General features: G+C 37.9%; 2 protein-coding genes across 17 annotated transcripts in view; one reads left to right on the top strand and one right to left on the bottom strand.

The window, feature by feature from the left end:
- The window catches only part of CMAH (cytidine monophosphate-N-acetylneuraminic acid hydroxylase-like), a 374,208-nt gene that overhangs the window by 20,944 nt on the left and 336,715 nt on the right, over window positions 1–16,549 (top strand). The gene's annotated exons all lie outside the window — the stretch shown is intronic.
- CARMIL1 (capping protein regulator and myosin 1 linker 1) overlaps window positions 1–16,549 on the bottom strand; it is a 342,528-nt gene that overhangs the window by 188,475 nt on the left and 137,504 nt on the right. For all 15 annotated transcript variants that reach the window (XM_063707376.1, XM_063707383.1, XM_063707384.1 and 12 more), the window contains 2 exons: window positions 13,173–13,223; window positions 6,781–6,840 (listed from right to left, as the gene is read on the bottom strand). In XM_063707376.1, coding sequence (XP_063563446.1) covers window positions 6,781–6,840; window positions 13,173–13,223 — 111 coding nt within the window. The remainder of the gene's footprint in view (window positions 1–6,780; window positions 6,841–13,172; window positions 13,224–16,549) is intronic.

Below are 16,549 nucleotides of genomic sequence, written 5' to 3'. Positions count from 1 at the left end.
TTTCACTACAGGGGTACTTTTACATTCTTCACATCTAGCACATCTATTCAGTTCACAGTTTGGGTGCGAGTAATTAGTAATTAGCTTATTCTAATTCCACTTAATCTTAACACCTAATCATCTTTAATTGCACAGGATTGAATAGAATGACAGAGAAGAAAAAAAGGTGACAGGTGGAGGAAGAAATGAGGCCTTCAATTCAACCTTACAAGCAAGCACTCACACAACCCTGTGTAAGATGTCACCACCTTTGCATAATGTAAAGACTGCAACAAAGTGATAGAGGTGAAACCAACACAATAAGTCATCTCATCAAAAAAGAAAAAAAGAGCTTCCTATCAAATACTCTTTTCCCTCCCATTTCAGCTGGGGAGGAACAGAATGTTTGAAACACATTTTCTTTAGACACCTAGCAGGATATAACCCATGATATCTAATATACATTTAAAATAATAATTAGAGATATGAGCCGTAGTAACTTATGTATGATTCAAATTTCCCACCCCACTCCACCGCCTTTTTTAAGGTCGAACAACCTGACTAAATTTCAAGGGCAGCATGTTTTACTAATCCCCAGCTAACAGATCTGTGAGTTGTTTTTCTCTCCTGTCAGAAATATGTGGTGATGGATGGCTTATCCATCCATGTGTGGTAGATGGCTTATCAATATCATTCTGTGACATAGCAAACAATTAACCCTATAATTCAAGAAAAAATCATAGCAGGTATTCAGTTGTACAAAAAAAGGTCCAAAAATTGTATAACTATAAAACTGTATAACTGCTGGCCTCAACTTAAATACCATGAAGGCAATAAAACTCGAGCACCAGAAAACAATGTGGCATAGAGACTTGTAAAATAAGATAAAGGTTTCCAACATTTCTGAAGAAAGGGGAAAATAGCAATAGTAAAAGTCACATTTCGCTAACTCAATAGAGCAATCACTCACTCTTAAACACAATGCAGTAGGTAAGTCTCAGGAATTTTATCTGAGTTTATGAGCTATAATTAAATCATAATAAAAAATAGCAAGGAGAAAAAAAAATCCCAGAGAACATTACAAAAGAATTCCTAATCAAGGCTAGATTCTGAGTGCCACTGGTAGACATTCCCATCCTCATGATTTTATATAAAAGAAAATCAAAACTAGAGGTCACTGGTTACACAGGTCACTGGTTCTTAACCTTTGGAATGCAACAGAATCAAATGGTGCACTTGTTAAAAAAACAAACGTCCACCGCAGATGTATAGAACTGTAACTGTCCTAAGTATATATTGTGTGTGTTTGAGGAGAATGAGGAAGTATGATGTGACAGAGAGAAGGACACTGCTGAAAGCATATTTTTAAAAACAATCACAGGCAGTTCCAAAACACAGCAAATTTTGAATACCATTAGGTTACTAGTATTGCCAGTCTCTGAATTGCTAGGCCATTTACAGAAGCAGTGCCAATGTTCACTATAATTTAATCTCAAAGGTCCATACTGTGGGTCAAAGCTAAATTGAAGCACTGTTGTAAAGCTATTCATTTGGTACTGACACTGACAGGGGCTGAGACAGACGGCTTTATACACAGTTCCTCTGAATGGTACGCATATTGAAAGGGGCAAGACTACAAGTGTGGTAAGACCAATTTTGGCAGCCACATGGGAAAATTAGTCTTGCTGCATCAACACTCTTTCTCATAATTAAATAGCACAGTGAAATCATATTTTGAACATAACCTTGGCATTAACATTTTCACTAATGCCCTTCTGCTCCCATCCCAGCTCTCAAATCATAAACATAAACATTCCTGAATTAAGACCACCGAGAAGACCCTTGTTATGTCATTATGTCATCATTCACGAGTGATCATTCACTCCTGCATATGTTTGACCATTTGGGCAAACATATGTTGCTGCGATTTTTCTTTCAAACTACAGTTTCTGGAAAATGATAAACACATAAAATAAAACATTGCTCTAAGATGAACTGTGGAAAAGTTCCAAGAATTTGTATGAAATCTCAAAAAACATAGTGACAATTTTGACAATTTTAAAGAACATTACGAACAAACTCCACATACACACAAACACACTTTCTTTGTAGTTTTAAAAGCTAAAACAAAAAGTAGAAGGAAAGAACAAAGATCAGAGCAAAAGTCGATGAAATAGGAAATAGAAAATCAATGAAATCAATAAAGAAAACCAATGGAACCAAAAAGAAAGTTGTTAAATGACGAGTTAGTGGGTGCAGCCCACCAGCATGGCACATGTATACATATGTAACTAACCTGCACATTGTGCACATGTACCCTAAAACTTAAAGTATAATAATAAAAAAAAAAGTTGTTTGAAAAGATAAAAAAAAATTGGTAGACCTCTAACCTGACTGAAATGGAAAAAGAGAGAGATAACCAAATTACCAATATTGGGAATGATATTCTACAGATATTAGAAGTATAACAAGTGGATATTAACAACTTTATTTCAAGAAATTCAACAACTTACATAAAATAAACACATTTCTTAAAAGACACAAACTACCAAAGCTCATTCAAGAAAAGAAATATAAATGGATCTATATAATTAAGGAATATTAATAGAATTTGCAATTTAAAACCTTCCCAGGTTGGGCACAGTGGCTCATGCCTGTAATCCCAGTACTTTGGGAGGCTGAGGGAGGTGGATCGCTTGAGCTCAGAAGTTCGAATCGAGCCCGGGCAATGCAGAGAAACCCTGTCTCTAGGAAAAAATACGCAAATTAGCCAGGCATGGTGGTGCATGCCTGTAGTCCCAGCTATTGGGAGGATGAGGTAGGAGGATCGCTTGGGCCCGAGAAGCAAAGGTTGCCATGAGCTGAGATTGCACCCCTGCACTCCTGCCTGAGCAACAGTGCGAGACCCTGTCTGGAAAAAAAAAAAAAAAACCTTCCCAAAGAGAAAACTCAAGGCCCAAATATTTCACCAGTAAATTTAAGTAAACATTTAAGACAAAAATTAATACCACCTCAACAGAAAAAATTTAAGAAAAGGAACTACTTCCTCCTCTATAGAGGAGAAATATATAGAATCATTCTATAAATCCATGATTCTCTAATAGAGAAGCCAGCCAAAAATGCTAAAAAAAAAAAAAAAAAAGACAAACCAATAACTCCCACAAACATCAATGCAAAACACTCTTCACAAAATTTTAATATGTGGAATTCAACATTAAAAAAATAATATATCATGGCTCACACCTGTAATCCCAACACTTTGGAAGGCTAAGGCGGGCAAATCACAAGGTCAGGAGATTGAGACCATCCTGGCCAACATGGTGAAACCCCATATCTACTAAAAACACAAAAATTAGCTGGATGTCATGATGCGTGCTTATAGTCCCAGCTATTCGGGAGGCTGAGGCAAGAGAATCATTTGAACCCGGGAGGCAGAGGTTGCAGTGAGCCAAGATTGTGCCACTGCACTCCAGCCTGGTGACAGAGTGAGACTCCATCTCAAAAATATATATATAATAATAATTATATATCATGGCCAAATGAGACTCATCCCAGGAATCAAATATTTGATATTCAAAAAATTAATCAATATAACTCATCATTTTAAGAAGCTTAAAAAAAGAAAGAAAACCACACAATAATCTCAACAGACAGAGAAAAAACATTTGCCAAAATCCAACACTAATTCCTGATTAAAACTCTCAACAAACTAAAAATAGAAAGAAACTTCTTAAACCAGATAAAGGGCATCTATTTTAAAAACCTACAGCTAACATCACACTTAATGGTGAAAGAATGAATGCGTTCCCTCAAAGACTAGGAAAAAGACAAGAAGATTTGCTCTTGCCACTTCCATTCAGCACTGTCTTATAAGTACCAGAACAATTGTCAAGTTCTGAGTTTTTACCCTACTTGTAGGCCGGTAAGTTAGCCTATTAGATGTTTCATTGATGCTGCAGAAGACAGGAGACACCTGGGTCAGAGACATAGGATTTTATGATTCATGGTACAACAAAAGGCATGTGTACCACATTTGGATAGATTCCCCTGCCCTCAAAGTCCCACATGGTGCTTCAGATGGATGCTTGCACACACAGTAGGCTGCTGACAAGAAAGGAACCCTTGGACATTGGAAATCTACTGTTTTCATGGTAAGAAGTAAGCAAGCCTGTTCTTTATTCAATGGAACTATTCCACCATCCCACAAGATGCTCATTGCAATCAACCCTGAGAAATAGCCTGGGCAAAGAGAAGTCACGGCACTAAATTCCTGGCATACCCAGCAAAATATGTAGGAATTGCTCCACCAATGGAGGAATATCTCCCAATACCAATAAGACTAGACAAAGAAATAAAAGGCACCCATGTTAAAAATAAAAGGTACCCATCCATATTCACAAATGACATCATCTTTGTAAAAAATGATGAAATCTATTTTTAAAAGCTACTAGAACTAATACGTGAGTAGAGCAAGATAGCAGGTTACAGGATATAAGGTCAATATGCAAAAATCAATTATATTTCTAATACCAGCAAGAGACAACTGAAAACTGAAATGTAAAAAATAACACAATTTATAGTAGCATCAAAAAATATTAAACACTTAGGAATGAATTTAGAGATATGTAAGACCCGTACACTGAAAGCTACAACAAAATACACTCAGAAAAACTGAAAAAGACCTAAACAAATGGAGAAATACATAGTTTTCTTAGGTCCGAAGACTGTACATTACTAAGATGTTAGCTCTTCCCCAAAGTGATTTAAAAATTTATTGTAATATCAGCCAAAATTCCAGCAAGCTTTTTATAGAAACTGAGGCGTTTCTAAAATTCGTATGGAATTGCAAAGGACCTAGAATCACTAGAACAATTTTGAAAAAGAAGAAAAACGTTGGAGGACTAACACTATCTGATTTCAAATTTTGTTGTAAACAAGCCACAATAACAAACAGAGTATAAGAGTGGCATGAAGATAGTAGCAAGGAGACGGGATTCAGAGTCCAGAAATAGATTCACACTTAAACGGACTACAGAATTTCAACAAAGGTGAAAACAAGCTCAGGGGGGGAACAATAGTCTTTCAAACAAATGTTACTGGAACAAGTGAATATAATACACATATGAGAAAAAAAAGACAAACTAAAAAAAAATTTTGATCTATACATAGCTTTATGTTCAAAAATTACTCCAAAATGGATCATAGGCCTACATGTGTAACCTAAAGCTGTAAAACTTCTGGAAGATATAGAACATTCTGTGGCCTTGGGTTAAGCAAAGATTTATTCAATATGACACTAAAAGCACAATCCATAAAAGAAAACATTGATAAATTGGACTTCATCAACATTTAAAACTTCTGCTCTTTGAAAGACACTGTTAAGGGAATGAAAAGACAAGCCACCAGACTGAGAGAAAATATCTGATAAAGGCTTTGTATCCAGAATGTATTTTTTTTAAAACTCAAAATTCAATAAGAAAACAAACAGCCCAATTTCTGTAATGGCAGAAGGAAATACGTGATGGCAAATAAGCAGATAAAAAGATACTCCACATGTTCTGTCATTAGGGAAATGCAAATTAAAACCACAATGAAAAAGCACTACATACTTGTTGAATGGCTAACATTAAAAAGACTGACTATACCAGTGTTGGGGAGGATGTGGAGGAACTACAACTCTCATATGCTGCTGGGGACAATGTAAAATAGTACAACCACCGTGGAAAAGTGTGACGGTTTCTCAAAAAGTTAAAGATATAGCTACTATACGATTCAGCCATTCTACCCCTAGGTTAATTACACATGGGAAATGAAAGTACAGGTCCAATCAAAAACTTGTACTTAAATATTCATAGCAGCTTTATTCATCATAGCCAAGATGGGAAACAACCCAAATGTCCCTCACATCAGGCGAATGGATAAACGAACTGTAATATAGCCACACAATTAAACACTACTCAGCAACAAAAAGAATAAACTATTGAGACATGCAACAAAATAGATCAATCTCAAAATAATTAAACTGGGGTTGGGGGAGGGAGAGTATTAAGAAAAATAGCTAATGCGTGCTGGGCTTAATACCTAGGTGATGGGTGGATAGGTGCAGCAAACCACCATGGCACACATTTACCTGTGTAACCAACTGGCACACCCTGCACATGTGCCCCAGAACTAAAAATAAAATTAAAAATTAAAATAATAATTAAATTGACTGAAAGAAGGCAGACAGGAAGAAGTATACATTGTATGACATCATTCATATAAAATTTTTAAAATGCAAACTACAGCAACCAAAAGTAGATACCTACAGATTGACTGCAGGTGGGGAAGAGGGCAAAGACAGAGTCATACATATGTCAACACTTATCAAATTGTACACTTTAGTTTACTGCAGTTAGTTATAGCCCAATAAAGCTATTTTTTAAATCTGCATTTTAATAAATCCAAAAAATTCATTTATCACTATATTCCCACTAAGACCTTATATAGTACTATACAATTGCTATGAAATTTTAGTGTTAAAGCATGTTGTACAAACTCTATAAGGAACAGTACTCTCACGTTTACACTGCCAGTTATCATAAGAGCTAATTAGTTCTTCACAAACTGAGTTATGGAGAATGTGTTTTCCTTATCAGAATGAATTCCCAACTCCTGTCCACACAGCCAGTGTTGAGTCTCTCATTTCGAAAATTTCATCTTCCCTAACCTTGTTTATCCACATTGTCTCAAGCAACATTTTAGGGTTTCAGGAATTCAAGAAAGATCATGATCTTGCAGTGATCCGTTTTTCACACTCACCTGAGCTGACTTGCTGCAAATGACGCCATGAATCTCCAAGTAGCTGAAGGTTAACTCGAGCTGCAATTGAGGGGAAAGGAGGAAAGAAAACACCTGTAATGAGGGTTTTAAAAAAACATATAACTCAAGGTAAAAAAAAAAATCCTACAACTAGAAACAGCCCAAGAGCAAATAAGACATTGGGCATCTTCTGAAGGTGTGCTGGTTTAATATCTCCATTCATTCAACAAGATAGAAACATGATTTATCAAATTTCAGAAAAGGTGTTACTTACTTTACTAAAAAAGAAAAGAAACGAAGCTGCATGCCCAACTTTTAAAATTATATCCAGAGACAAACACAATAATAGAAGTTGGTGTAAAAGCAATCACAGTTTTTGCCATTAAAAGTAATAGCAAAAAACGCAATTACTTTTGCACGAACCTAATAAGTTTTTGCACTTAACCACTATTTATTCATTGAGAAATGAATGTATGGAAGGAACCATCTAAACACTTTTTTCCCTTTTTCACTTCAAAATTTTGCTTTAGAAAGTCCTATCAGGATAAAGTCAATGTTGTTTTTCCCTTTTTTCTAAACCTTTAGCTATTTGTTACACTCTGACCACTTACCAGAGTCAGCCGTCCTTCTACTGTCTTCCATAAAAATGCACAGTTTGAATGGATTTAGAGAAATAAATCTATACTTATTCTAATTAAATCCATATTTACACGAATACAATACTTAGGAATTTTAAGTTGTGCTTAAATGAAATACACAGAGTTAAACAAAAGTCCTTTCTCTCTGCATGTAAATAAATGATGATTTGTTTCCTTTCTATTTTAACAAGTGCCCCTCTCTTCTCCTGTAATCAGCAGTTTTTTTTTCTTTAAAATATCCCCAGTCTTTCACTCTTTACCTGTTCTTCCTGATAAACAGTCACTAATCTTTCTTCCCGGATTTTCCCCATTTCAGCAAATAATCACAGAGCATGGAGCTAGAGACAGTGGGGGACCAAGTTGGATCAATTTTTTTACCCTCCCACATTAAAACGAGAAATATAATGATAAAAGAACACATCCAGAACCAAACCCACAAGAGATTTAGTTCTGCTCCCTGGTGGTATGTTGTACCATGATACATTGGTAGAATAAATTTTAGAGCAGAAAAACGCTGAATCTCCAGTTAAACATCTCAAAGTATACTGATGAAGTTATTATTAATAGTGGGGAGGGAAGTAAATACTGGGCAGAAAACCCCTGAATCTCCAGTTAAACAACACGAAGTATACTGATGAGCTCTGGAAGTAGAAAAAGAACTCATTCATTCATTATTCACTTGGTCAACTGACAAACACTTATGAAAAGCCCACTATGTGCCAGTATTGGAAACACAAAGAGTACTGAGACGTTTGTTTTGTCCTCCAAGAGTTAAATGCAGCATTTAAGGCACATGTTTAAAAGCATTAAATTAGAGTAGAAGTTTTCTTGCCTATCATTATCAAGATCTATACATAATTTGGTTTTGAAAAGTCATTTAAAGCAGGAAATTATTTTCTAAAAAGTATACATACCTTCCTTCATTATTTTAATTTAAAGTTTATGAATAAATATTCATTCACTACCCTTTGATACTGTGCCAAAGTTTTTCTTTAAGTTAAGCCCACTGGCTGGCCCTCCAGTGGCCTTTCTGCATAAGCCATACTCACAAGAATGGCTTCCAGCTTCCAATTTAAGTCTCTTTAAAAATGCAGAACTGCAAAATACTTGCAAAGTAATATGACAGCAGACGTTTTCTAGATTATTATGCTCCTCACCACCCCTCCCCCAACTATAAAGTTGTCTAGTCTTTAAAACAGCAATTTAAGCAATTCACTTTCATCAATATTCAATGTCACAGACACTCTTCTTTTGCACCCATATTTTATTGCTACATAAAATATCTTTCACTAAAATGTTGCATTAAAAACATTTGCTACTATAACTGCTATAAACAGGTTTAGGAATAAACCCATGACCCTCAATGAGCATCTCATTCAGTGGGTGGGAGCAGGTGTGAATAGGTGTGAGCAGGTACCCTCTCTTACATGCTAACAGCTATGAAAATGCAGCTAGCATCAGTCAGCATCAACAGGGATAGGAATGGCCACCTTTGGTCAATTTGGCTCAGCAAGATTAGTTGGAGGTCAATTAAGATGCGTCTACTGTACCTGAGTGCTGTCCCTGGAGTAGAATAACAAAGTGCTGGGGAGCCAGGAAAGAGTGGTGACATTTCATCTAGGCCCTGAAGAATGACTTCAAGTTCCTCAAGCAAACAAGGAGTGTAGAGGGAAATTCAGGCAGAAGAAAAAGAATTCGCAAAGGCATCGAGGTGTTAAAAGAACTAGGACAAGGAAGAAACTAAAAGGAGCAGATCCTGCAGTATTAGTAATCAACAAGGATGACTGGCTGAGTCTGTGATTAGTTGAAGTCCCAGGTTATTATTAATAGTGGGGAGGGAAATCTCTAAAACATACTGAAAGACGTCACAGTAAGGTTCAAATCATTCTCTCTTATCTCATCTATGGCTATTTTTATTAGGCCTTTGCTCCTGGTCCCCGCAACCCATCATCCACTCCACTCCAACCCACCCAAAGACAGTTTAAAAAATGTCACTGGATTAGATTTATGGGCAGGAAGAGGCAGGAAGACCAGTTAAGAAGCTGAGGCAGATGTAGGCTGCATGAAGACTTGAGGACATTTTTCAGTTAGAAATTACACTAATTAAATATCACCACAGAAATTAGTGAATTATTAGATAAGAGGAAAAACTTAACCCAGACTGTCAATAGCTTTTCCACCAATCTCTTGCTCACCTCACACCCAAACCCTCGCAAGACAGTGCCCATCCCACAAGCAACAGAGCAGATCTCAACGTGATAAAGAGCCTGTTGTTCAGTAATTCCCGCTCTTCCCCAGGCAGCAGTCCATGCTTCAGCTCCTCAGCCAGGCCTTGGCCCTGTCCGTCTTTCTGAGCTGTTTCCCTCCCACCACCGCCTCCTCCACAATCCTCAGCCCACACTCCAGCTCCCCAAATGCACTGTGGTCTTCCAAACTGCTAAGGCTTTTGCCCAGTATAAAACCCTTTATTTGCCTGGCTGATTGGTGATTTTTCAACTGGCCCTCTCTGCAAACCCTTCTTTGATCTCATAATTACCCAACCCCGAAAGAAAAGTTAGGGCCTTCTGGGGTGATGGCACAGTTCTATTTCTTTATCTGGGTGTGACTGCAGAAGTATTTGCTTTGTAGTTAATTACTGAGATGCACATGTCCGTTTTGTGCATTTGACTATATATGTTGTATATTTCACAATAAAATGACAAAAGAAAGATGTTCAATTAATCAGCTTCCAAAGAAAAGAGAAGACATCTATGTCATAGTCAGTGCTTTACACTAATGTTATAAATATACTTATTTCTCCAGAAAATCAGTATCATTCACATTGGTTTTACTTCTCAGTCAAGACTTAAGGTGGCACATGAAAACCAGCCTTCTCTAAGGAGGAAAGCTGCAAAGCTGCAAGCAGATCACTTTGGAAGAAAATGTGCCTTTCTTTATTTGTGATGCTGACAATATCAGAAATCAGAACCAATGTTCAAACTACCCTGGCCAGGCTGGCTGTGAAACATTATATATATCACAGGACGGAGCCAAGCCTTTCCTCAGGGGCAGAGCAAGGAGGGGGCAGAATAAAGTCATATAAAGTCATCCAGCAGAAGGCAGGCAGGTGACTTCACAAGAGGTAACACACTTCCACTGTGTCACAACGTGTTAGGGTATGCATATTTTTTAGAGGTCTTCTATTCAATAGGGTGCTTGAATATTTTCCTAAGCCCATAAAATTTCCTTCTGTAATTAATATCTTACCAGTGGGATAATGTCTCATTAAAGTCCTCATATCATGCCTTCAGGTATTTTAATGTATAGTTTAGTCCAACTTCATTGACCTAATTTATTTATAAAACATAATAAACATACAGGCTCATTTTATATTATCTAAAAGGGCTTGGGCCAAAAGTCTCATTTCTTGGAGAAACTTTATAAAAGTTAACATTTGTATGATTGGGAGGAAAAAAAAAAAAAAAGGCCACAGATCTCCTAAGCCTATAACTAGCAAGCACTGCATTGGCATCTTCCCAAAAGTCAGTGCAAATCATGAGACTGCAAGTCCCAAAAGATCCATTTCATTTGTACCAATAACATTATAGCGCCCTAACTTGGCACCTAAGTCAGAATTTACAAAACAGTGGCTAAATGTTAAATTTTAAGAAACAAGAAAGGACTAATGAGCAAATAACACTGCGGCCCAAACATCATAGCATGATAAGGCTGAAAGCATCTACCAGACCTTACCCATTTTCCTGGATATGCAGGCAGGGGAAGCAGTTCAGCTCAGTAAAAAGTCGAAATAAGTAGGACATAGTGAGTCTAATTTCTCTTTCTCCCATTCATTACTTTTGAATCTTTAGACTAGCCAACTTCACATCTTTTAGCTATTTTCTTTTTTATTATTTTATTTTATTATTATTATACTTAAAGTTTTAGGGTACATGTGCACAATGTGCAGGTTAGTTACATATGTATACATGTACCATGTTGGTGTGCTGCACCCCTTAACTCGTCATTTACATTAGGTATATTTCCAAATGCTATCCCTCCCCCCTCCCCCCACCCCACAACAGTCCCCAGAGTGTGATGTTCCCCTTCCTGTGTCCATGTGTTCTCATTGTTCAATTCCCACCTATGAGTGAGAACATGCGGTGTTTGGTTTTTTGTCCTTGCGATAGTTTACTGAGAATGATGATTTCCAATTTCATCCATGTCCCTACAAAGGACATGAACTCATCACTTTTTATGGCTGCATAGTATTCCATGGTGTATATCTGCCACATTTTCTTAATCCAGTCTATCATTGTTGGACATTTGGGTTGGTTCCAAGTCTTTGCTATTGTGAATAGTGCCGCAATAAACATACGTGTGCATGTGTCTTTATAGCAGCATGATTTATAGTCCTTTGGGTATATACCCAGTAATGGGATGGCTGGGTCAAATGGTATTTCTAGTTCTAGATCCCTGAGGAATCGCCACACTGACTTCCACAATGGTTCAACTAGTTTACAGTCCCACCAACAGTGTAAAAGTGTTCCTATTTCTCCACATCCTCTCCAGCACCTGTTGTTTCCCGACTTTTTAATGATTGCCATTCTAACTGGTGTGAGATGGTATCTCATTGTGGTTTTGATTTGCATTTCTCTGATGGCCAGTGATGGTGAGCATTTTTTCATGTGTTTTTTGGCTGCATAAATGTCTTCTTTTGAGAAGTGTCTGTCTTTTAGCTATTTTCTAATCACTCACCTACAATGTCACTGTGAGAATTAAATGAGACTGTATCCTTACATACTTAGTAAATAACTTATTAGATTCTAGCAATAACAGAAGCAGAGGCTTTGCAGCCAGCCTCCCTTGATTAGAATCACACATGTGCCACACACTAGTGGAAGTTTAACCTTGGTCAAGTTACTGAACCTCCTTGGGCCTCAGTTTTCCCATCAATAAAAGGGATAATAATAAGACTTATAGCTCTCATGAGATTCTGTTAAGGATCAAGTTATCTACTAAAACAACACTCCAGTAAATGTTATCACCTTTTTAGGAAAAAGATCTCAATTTCCTATGACCATTCAGTCAATATCATATAAAAATGATAAACTCCTTTTAGTTAACATAAATGAAATAAGTCATTATTATGATTAATCCACAAACCATCAGTTCAAATTTTGCACCAAGTAATGAAGGACATCTTATGAAAAATGTTATATATCTCTTTTAAAGAACAGAGTGGCATCTTGTTATTTCTTATAGGCAACATCAGAGTAGATGGAGAACAGCTGAGATGGTTACATTTCTGGTAGTGTATTCTTTGGAGTTATGAAAGTTATTCCCCACGTCTGAAGTCTTAGAAAAATCTGCCAGTACTGATCCGAAGGAAATAAGTAGACTTGAATAAAGTGGAAATCAAGCCCCAGTTGAGAAAGAAAAATAACTGGGACATGGAGCCTTAGGGACATAGAGCACAAAATCCTTCACTGATTTTCTTGGGATGCCTTTACACAAAGAGAGGGAACAAAGGAGTAAAAAATATGTTTCTCATTACAGCCTTTAGGTGCTTCTGGGAAGAAGGAAGGAAAACTTGAATGTGCTAAGAGAAATCTGAACACAGCTTAAATCAAAAGTCTATGTAAGTGAGGTGTGTGTGTGTTGTGTTGCAGTATGTGAGGGAATATGTGTGCACACATGTAAGAACGCATGAGTGACTATGCATGAGTGGGTATGAGTGAGTGTGAGTGCAGAAGGAAGGACTTCATCAACACTTACCTTGGTGGGGATTCGCGCTGTTAGAAGGAAGGCTCGGCATGATGTAAGCACCTGTAAGACAGAAGCAGCAGCATCAGTATAAGCACCAAAAAGTGGGCCCAGTGGGCTTTGGTGTTTCCACGGGACTTTAATGATACTGAAGCCTCAGAAGGCCACATGGCTTGGCTCCTGTCATGTAAGAAGAATTACGAGCTGGGACAGCTTCTTGGTCTCAGAATTAGTTTTAACTTAAAGAGTCCCTGTATCAAAGTTCTTTTAGAACAAATCACAGGTGAAATCTCAAGATGAGAAATCTGTCAGCAGCCCAAAAACCCAACAGATAATTCAGATGAAGTAAACCAGGTCTCTGTGATACTAAAATGTATAAGATATATAGTCACAAGTCTCACTATATCAACAGTAAACTTATTGGAAGAAAAACAATAACTAAGTACTCATTTGCACTTCCCAAATTACAAACACCACCCACCTTTGCCCTCTTGCTTTCCATTCTTTGTACTCCAGCTAACATTTATATAATGCACAGAGTGAAATCAGGCTAAGCTTCCAAAAAATCATCCCTAACTTTGCTTCTCAGCTGTGCCTCTCTCAGTCTTAGAACATTTATGGAAGTTTCCTTTTTGATACTCAGCTAAGAACATACATACAGCCTGTGGGGTCCCATATGCCTATAGGTTCCTTTTACTTAGCAGAGGCCCTCATGAATACTAAGGGGCTGAGCTAGGAGTTCAGATCTTGAGCCAGGATCCCACATCCATGAAGCTTACTACAAAACTTTCCACTCTGCAACTTGGAGATTTGGACAGGCCTCATGAGTCTTTTCAATAAAGAAAGAAAACTCCAAGGCTTTTCAAGTCCTGATGGGAGAATTGCCCTCTTTTCATTTTCCAAATAACTTCCTTGTCACTAAGCCTGTATTTAGCAAGTGGTGCTTATTTAGCAAGTTATGCTTATGTGCTAGTTCAAGAATGCTAGATTAGAACAAAACTGTAGAAAGTTAAGAACACTGGGACCTCAGGTTGTTAAAGGACTTATCCAAAGTCAAACAGCTTTACCCAGACACAACGCCGGGCTCGAACGGCTAAGCTGAGCACAGAAAGTGAATCAAGGCTGTGCCCCTGTGGTGTGCTTTATACCTTTCCCTAGTCTCCCAACTCCAAATAGAAACAATGCATTTTCTATAAAATCTTTCTTTGAATAATCATATGTCATCACGGTAGGGGATAACTCAAGCCAGAACTATTTATGAGACAGATGAGAAGTAATCTGACACTGGCTGGGAGAGTGTGATAAGAGCAGGTGAGGAAAGTTGAGGGAAAAGACACAGCCCATTTCAAGACCTTTCACCCAAATGCCACCGTCACAGTTATTCACAGGATCAATTTTTACCTGGTATCATTTTTGTGGCTTGATTTTAGAGTTGGCATGCCCTAGGAAGCCATTAATAAATGACTTCTAAAAGTGTAGGCAACAAGTGCCTTCTCAATGCTATAGGCAGCATGTCAGTCTCATAAAAATGTGGGCAACAGATGACGTCTATCTTTGAATATTCCATATGCTACGAGCCAAATCACATCTTTTCCCTGAGGAATTCATCTTTTTTTTTTTTTACACCCTCCTAAGGCCTTGGGGGCAAGGAAATGGGACAAAGCACCAGGCAGTAGAAAGGAGAGGGACAGGGATGAAGTATGGCCAGGATGAGTGCAGGGAGGTCAAGTGCAGCCCGGTAGTAGCAAGACTGGCTACATAATCTGTAGGGACATTGTTCAAATATGATTAAGAATTTCAAGACGATAACAATAAGGCATTAACCTAATGCAAGGGAAATGATGAACTCATTTCAAGGTCATATAATTAGGGGAGAAACAGAATTCACATGCTTGGGATGGAAGGCATCCTGCTTGTAGGGTGTCCAGCTCTTTCTGTTTGCACAAGATGTTTCCAGTTTCAGGGCTGAGAATCCTGCATCCCGGGAAACTGGGACTGTTGGTCAACCTACTAGCTTGAATTTTGGAATCAGACTTACATTCAGATTCTGGCTCTGCCACTTTCTGGCTGCATTTACCTGTTAATGCCAAAGCCTGTGTCCTTAACCACCACAATATGTCTACATGTTATTACTCAATCGTGCCTCCTTGTGCTCTAGCCCCTGGTGGATGTGTCCTGTGCAACTGTACAGATTGCAGGCCATAAAAGGTGTCCCTAAGCGTTGCTACTCTTTGTCGAGCATTTTCTATGTGCCATGAATAGGTGAGTATCTTTGAGGAGAGTGGCACACTTAATCCTCACAACAACTATATTTGATGTCATTATTCCCATTTTTCAAATGAGTAAATTGAGACTCAGTGATGAACTCACTTCAAGGTCATTCAATTAGAGCAGAAATCGTTTATAAAAGCATCAGAGTTCAAAAGGTCCTTAAGAAGAGTATAATTTAAATTTTACAGCTTTGTTAACACCAAAACCAATGTTCTTAACCACCAGGCTATATTTATATGTTACTACTCAATCCTGCCTCCTCGTGCTCTAGCCCCTGGAAGATCAGTTACAGTGAAGGTAGGAAGGGATAGCCCAGGGCAGCCATGACTGGAAGAGACCCACAAAGCTCTCAGCTTGAAGGAGTACCTTTTTCAACATTCCAACACTTTTCAAAATGCTCTTTTTAAATCCAAGTATGCCCTGGAGAACTGAACTCTTCTGTCATCAGCACTAGTTAATCTTTGGCTAATACAGCAGTACTCAGGGAATTAAGAGTTTGCAGGCCTTTTGCAAAAGGGCAGGAGATCATTTTGTTGCATGAGACACACAGGGTTGGATAACAGGCATCAGATAATCAAAAGAAGCATGACAGTAATAAAGAGGAATTTGGAAAGGGAGATAAAAGGCACCAGAGATACGCTTGGCTTGCACTGCCATTTGCCTAGGTTCGGGGATCGGAATACGAGATTAGAACTCATCTTAAAAGATGAAATATTCACCTTCTCTGAACTAAGCTCCACAGTGCATCCAGCACCTTCTACTCCAGTTTAGCCCCAGGATATGACCCCTCTTTCAAATACTGCTCCCCCCCAGAGTGGAAAAGAAAAAGAAATAAGATAATAATGCTGACAACCATGATCATAAGCATGGCTATAGGAAGCCAGTCCCCTACTCTCACCATTTCTCCCTTTTTATTATTTACAAAGCAGCACACACATTTCTCTCTCCCAGGGGTACTGGTATGATCAATCCCCAATCTTTCCAAAAAGCTTAGGTCCACAAAACCTCTGCATAGAGGTAAAATAACAGACAAATCCTAAAACTCGTATGCCAGAAAGGTCTCAACATCACATTGTCAAAGACCTAAAATTCCCTGAGTTTGTATATTATCTGACAGC

The sequence above is a fragment of the Gorilla gorilla genome, chromosome 5 (genome assembly GCF_029281585.2).
Source record: "Gorilla gorilla gorilla isolate KB3781 chromosome 5, NHGRI_mGorGor1-v2.1_pri, whole genome shotgun sequence".
In the NCBI taxonomy this organism is placed as follows: Eukaryota; Metazoa; Chordata; class Mammalia; order Primates; family Hominidae; genus Gorilla; species Gorilla gorilla.
This window is presented reverse-complemented; position numbering and strand designations above follow the sequence as displayed.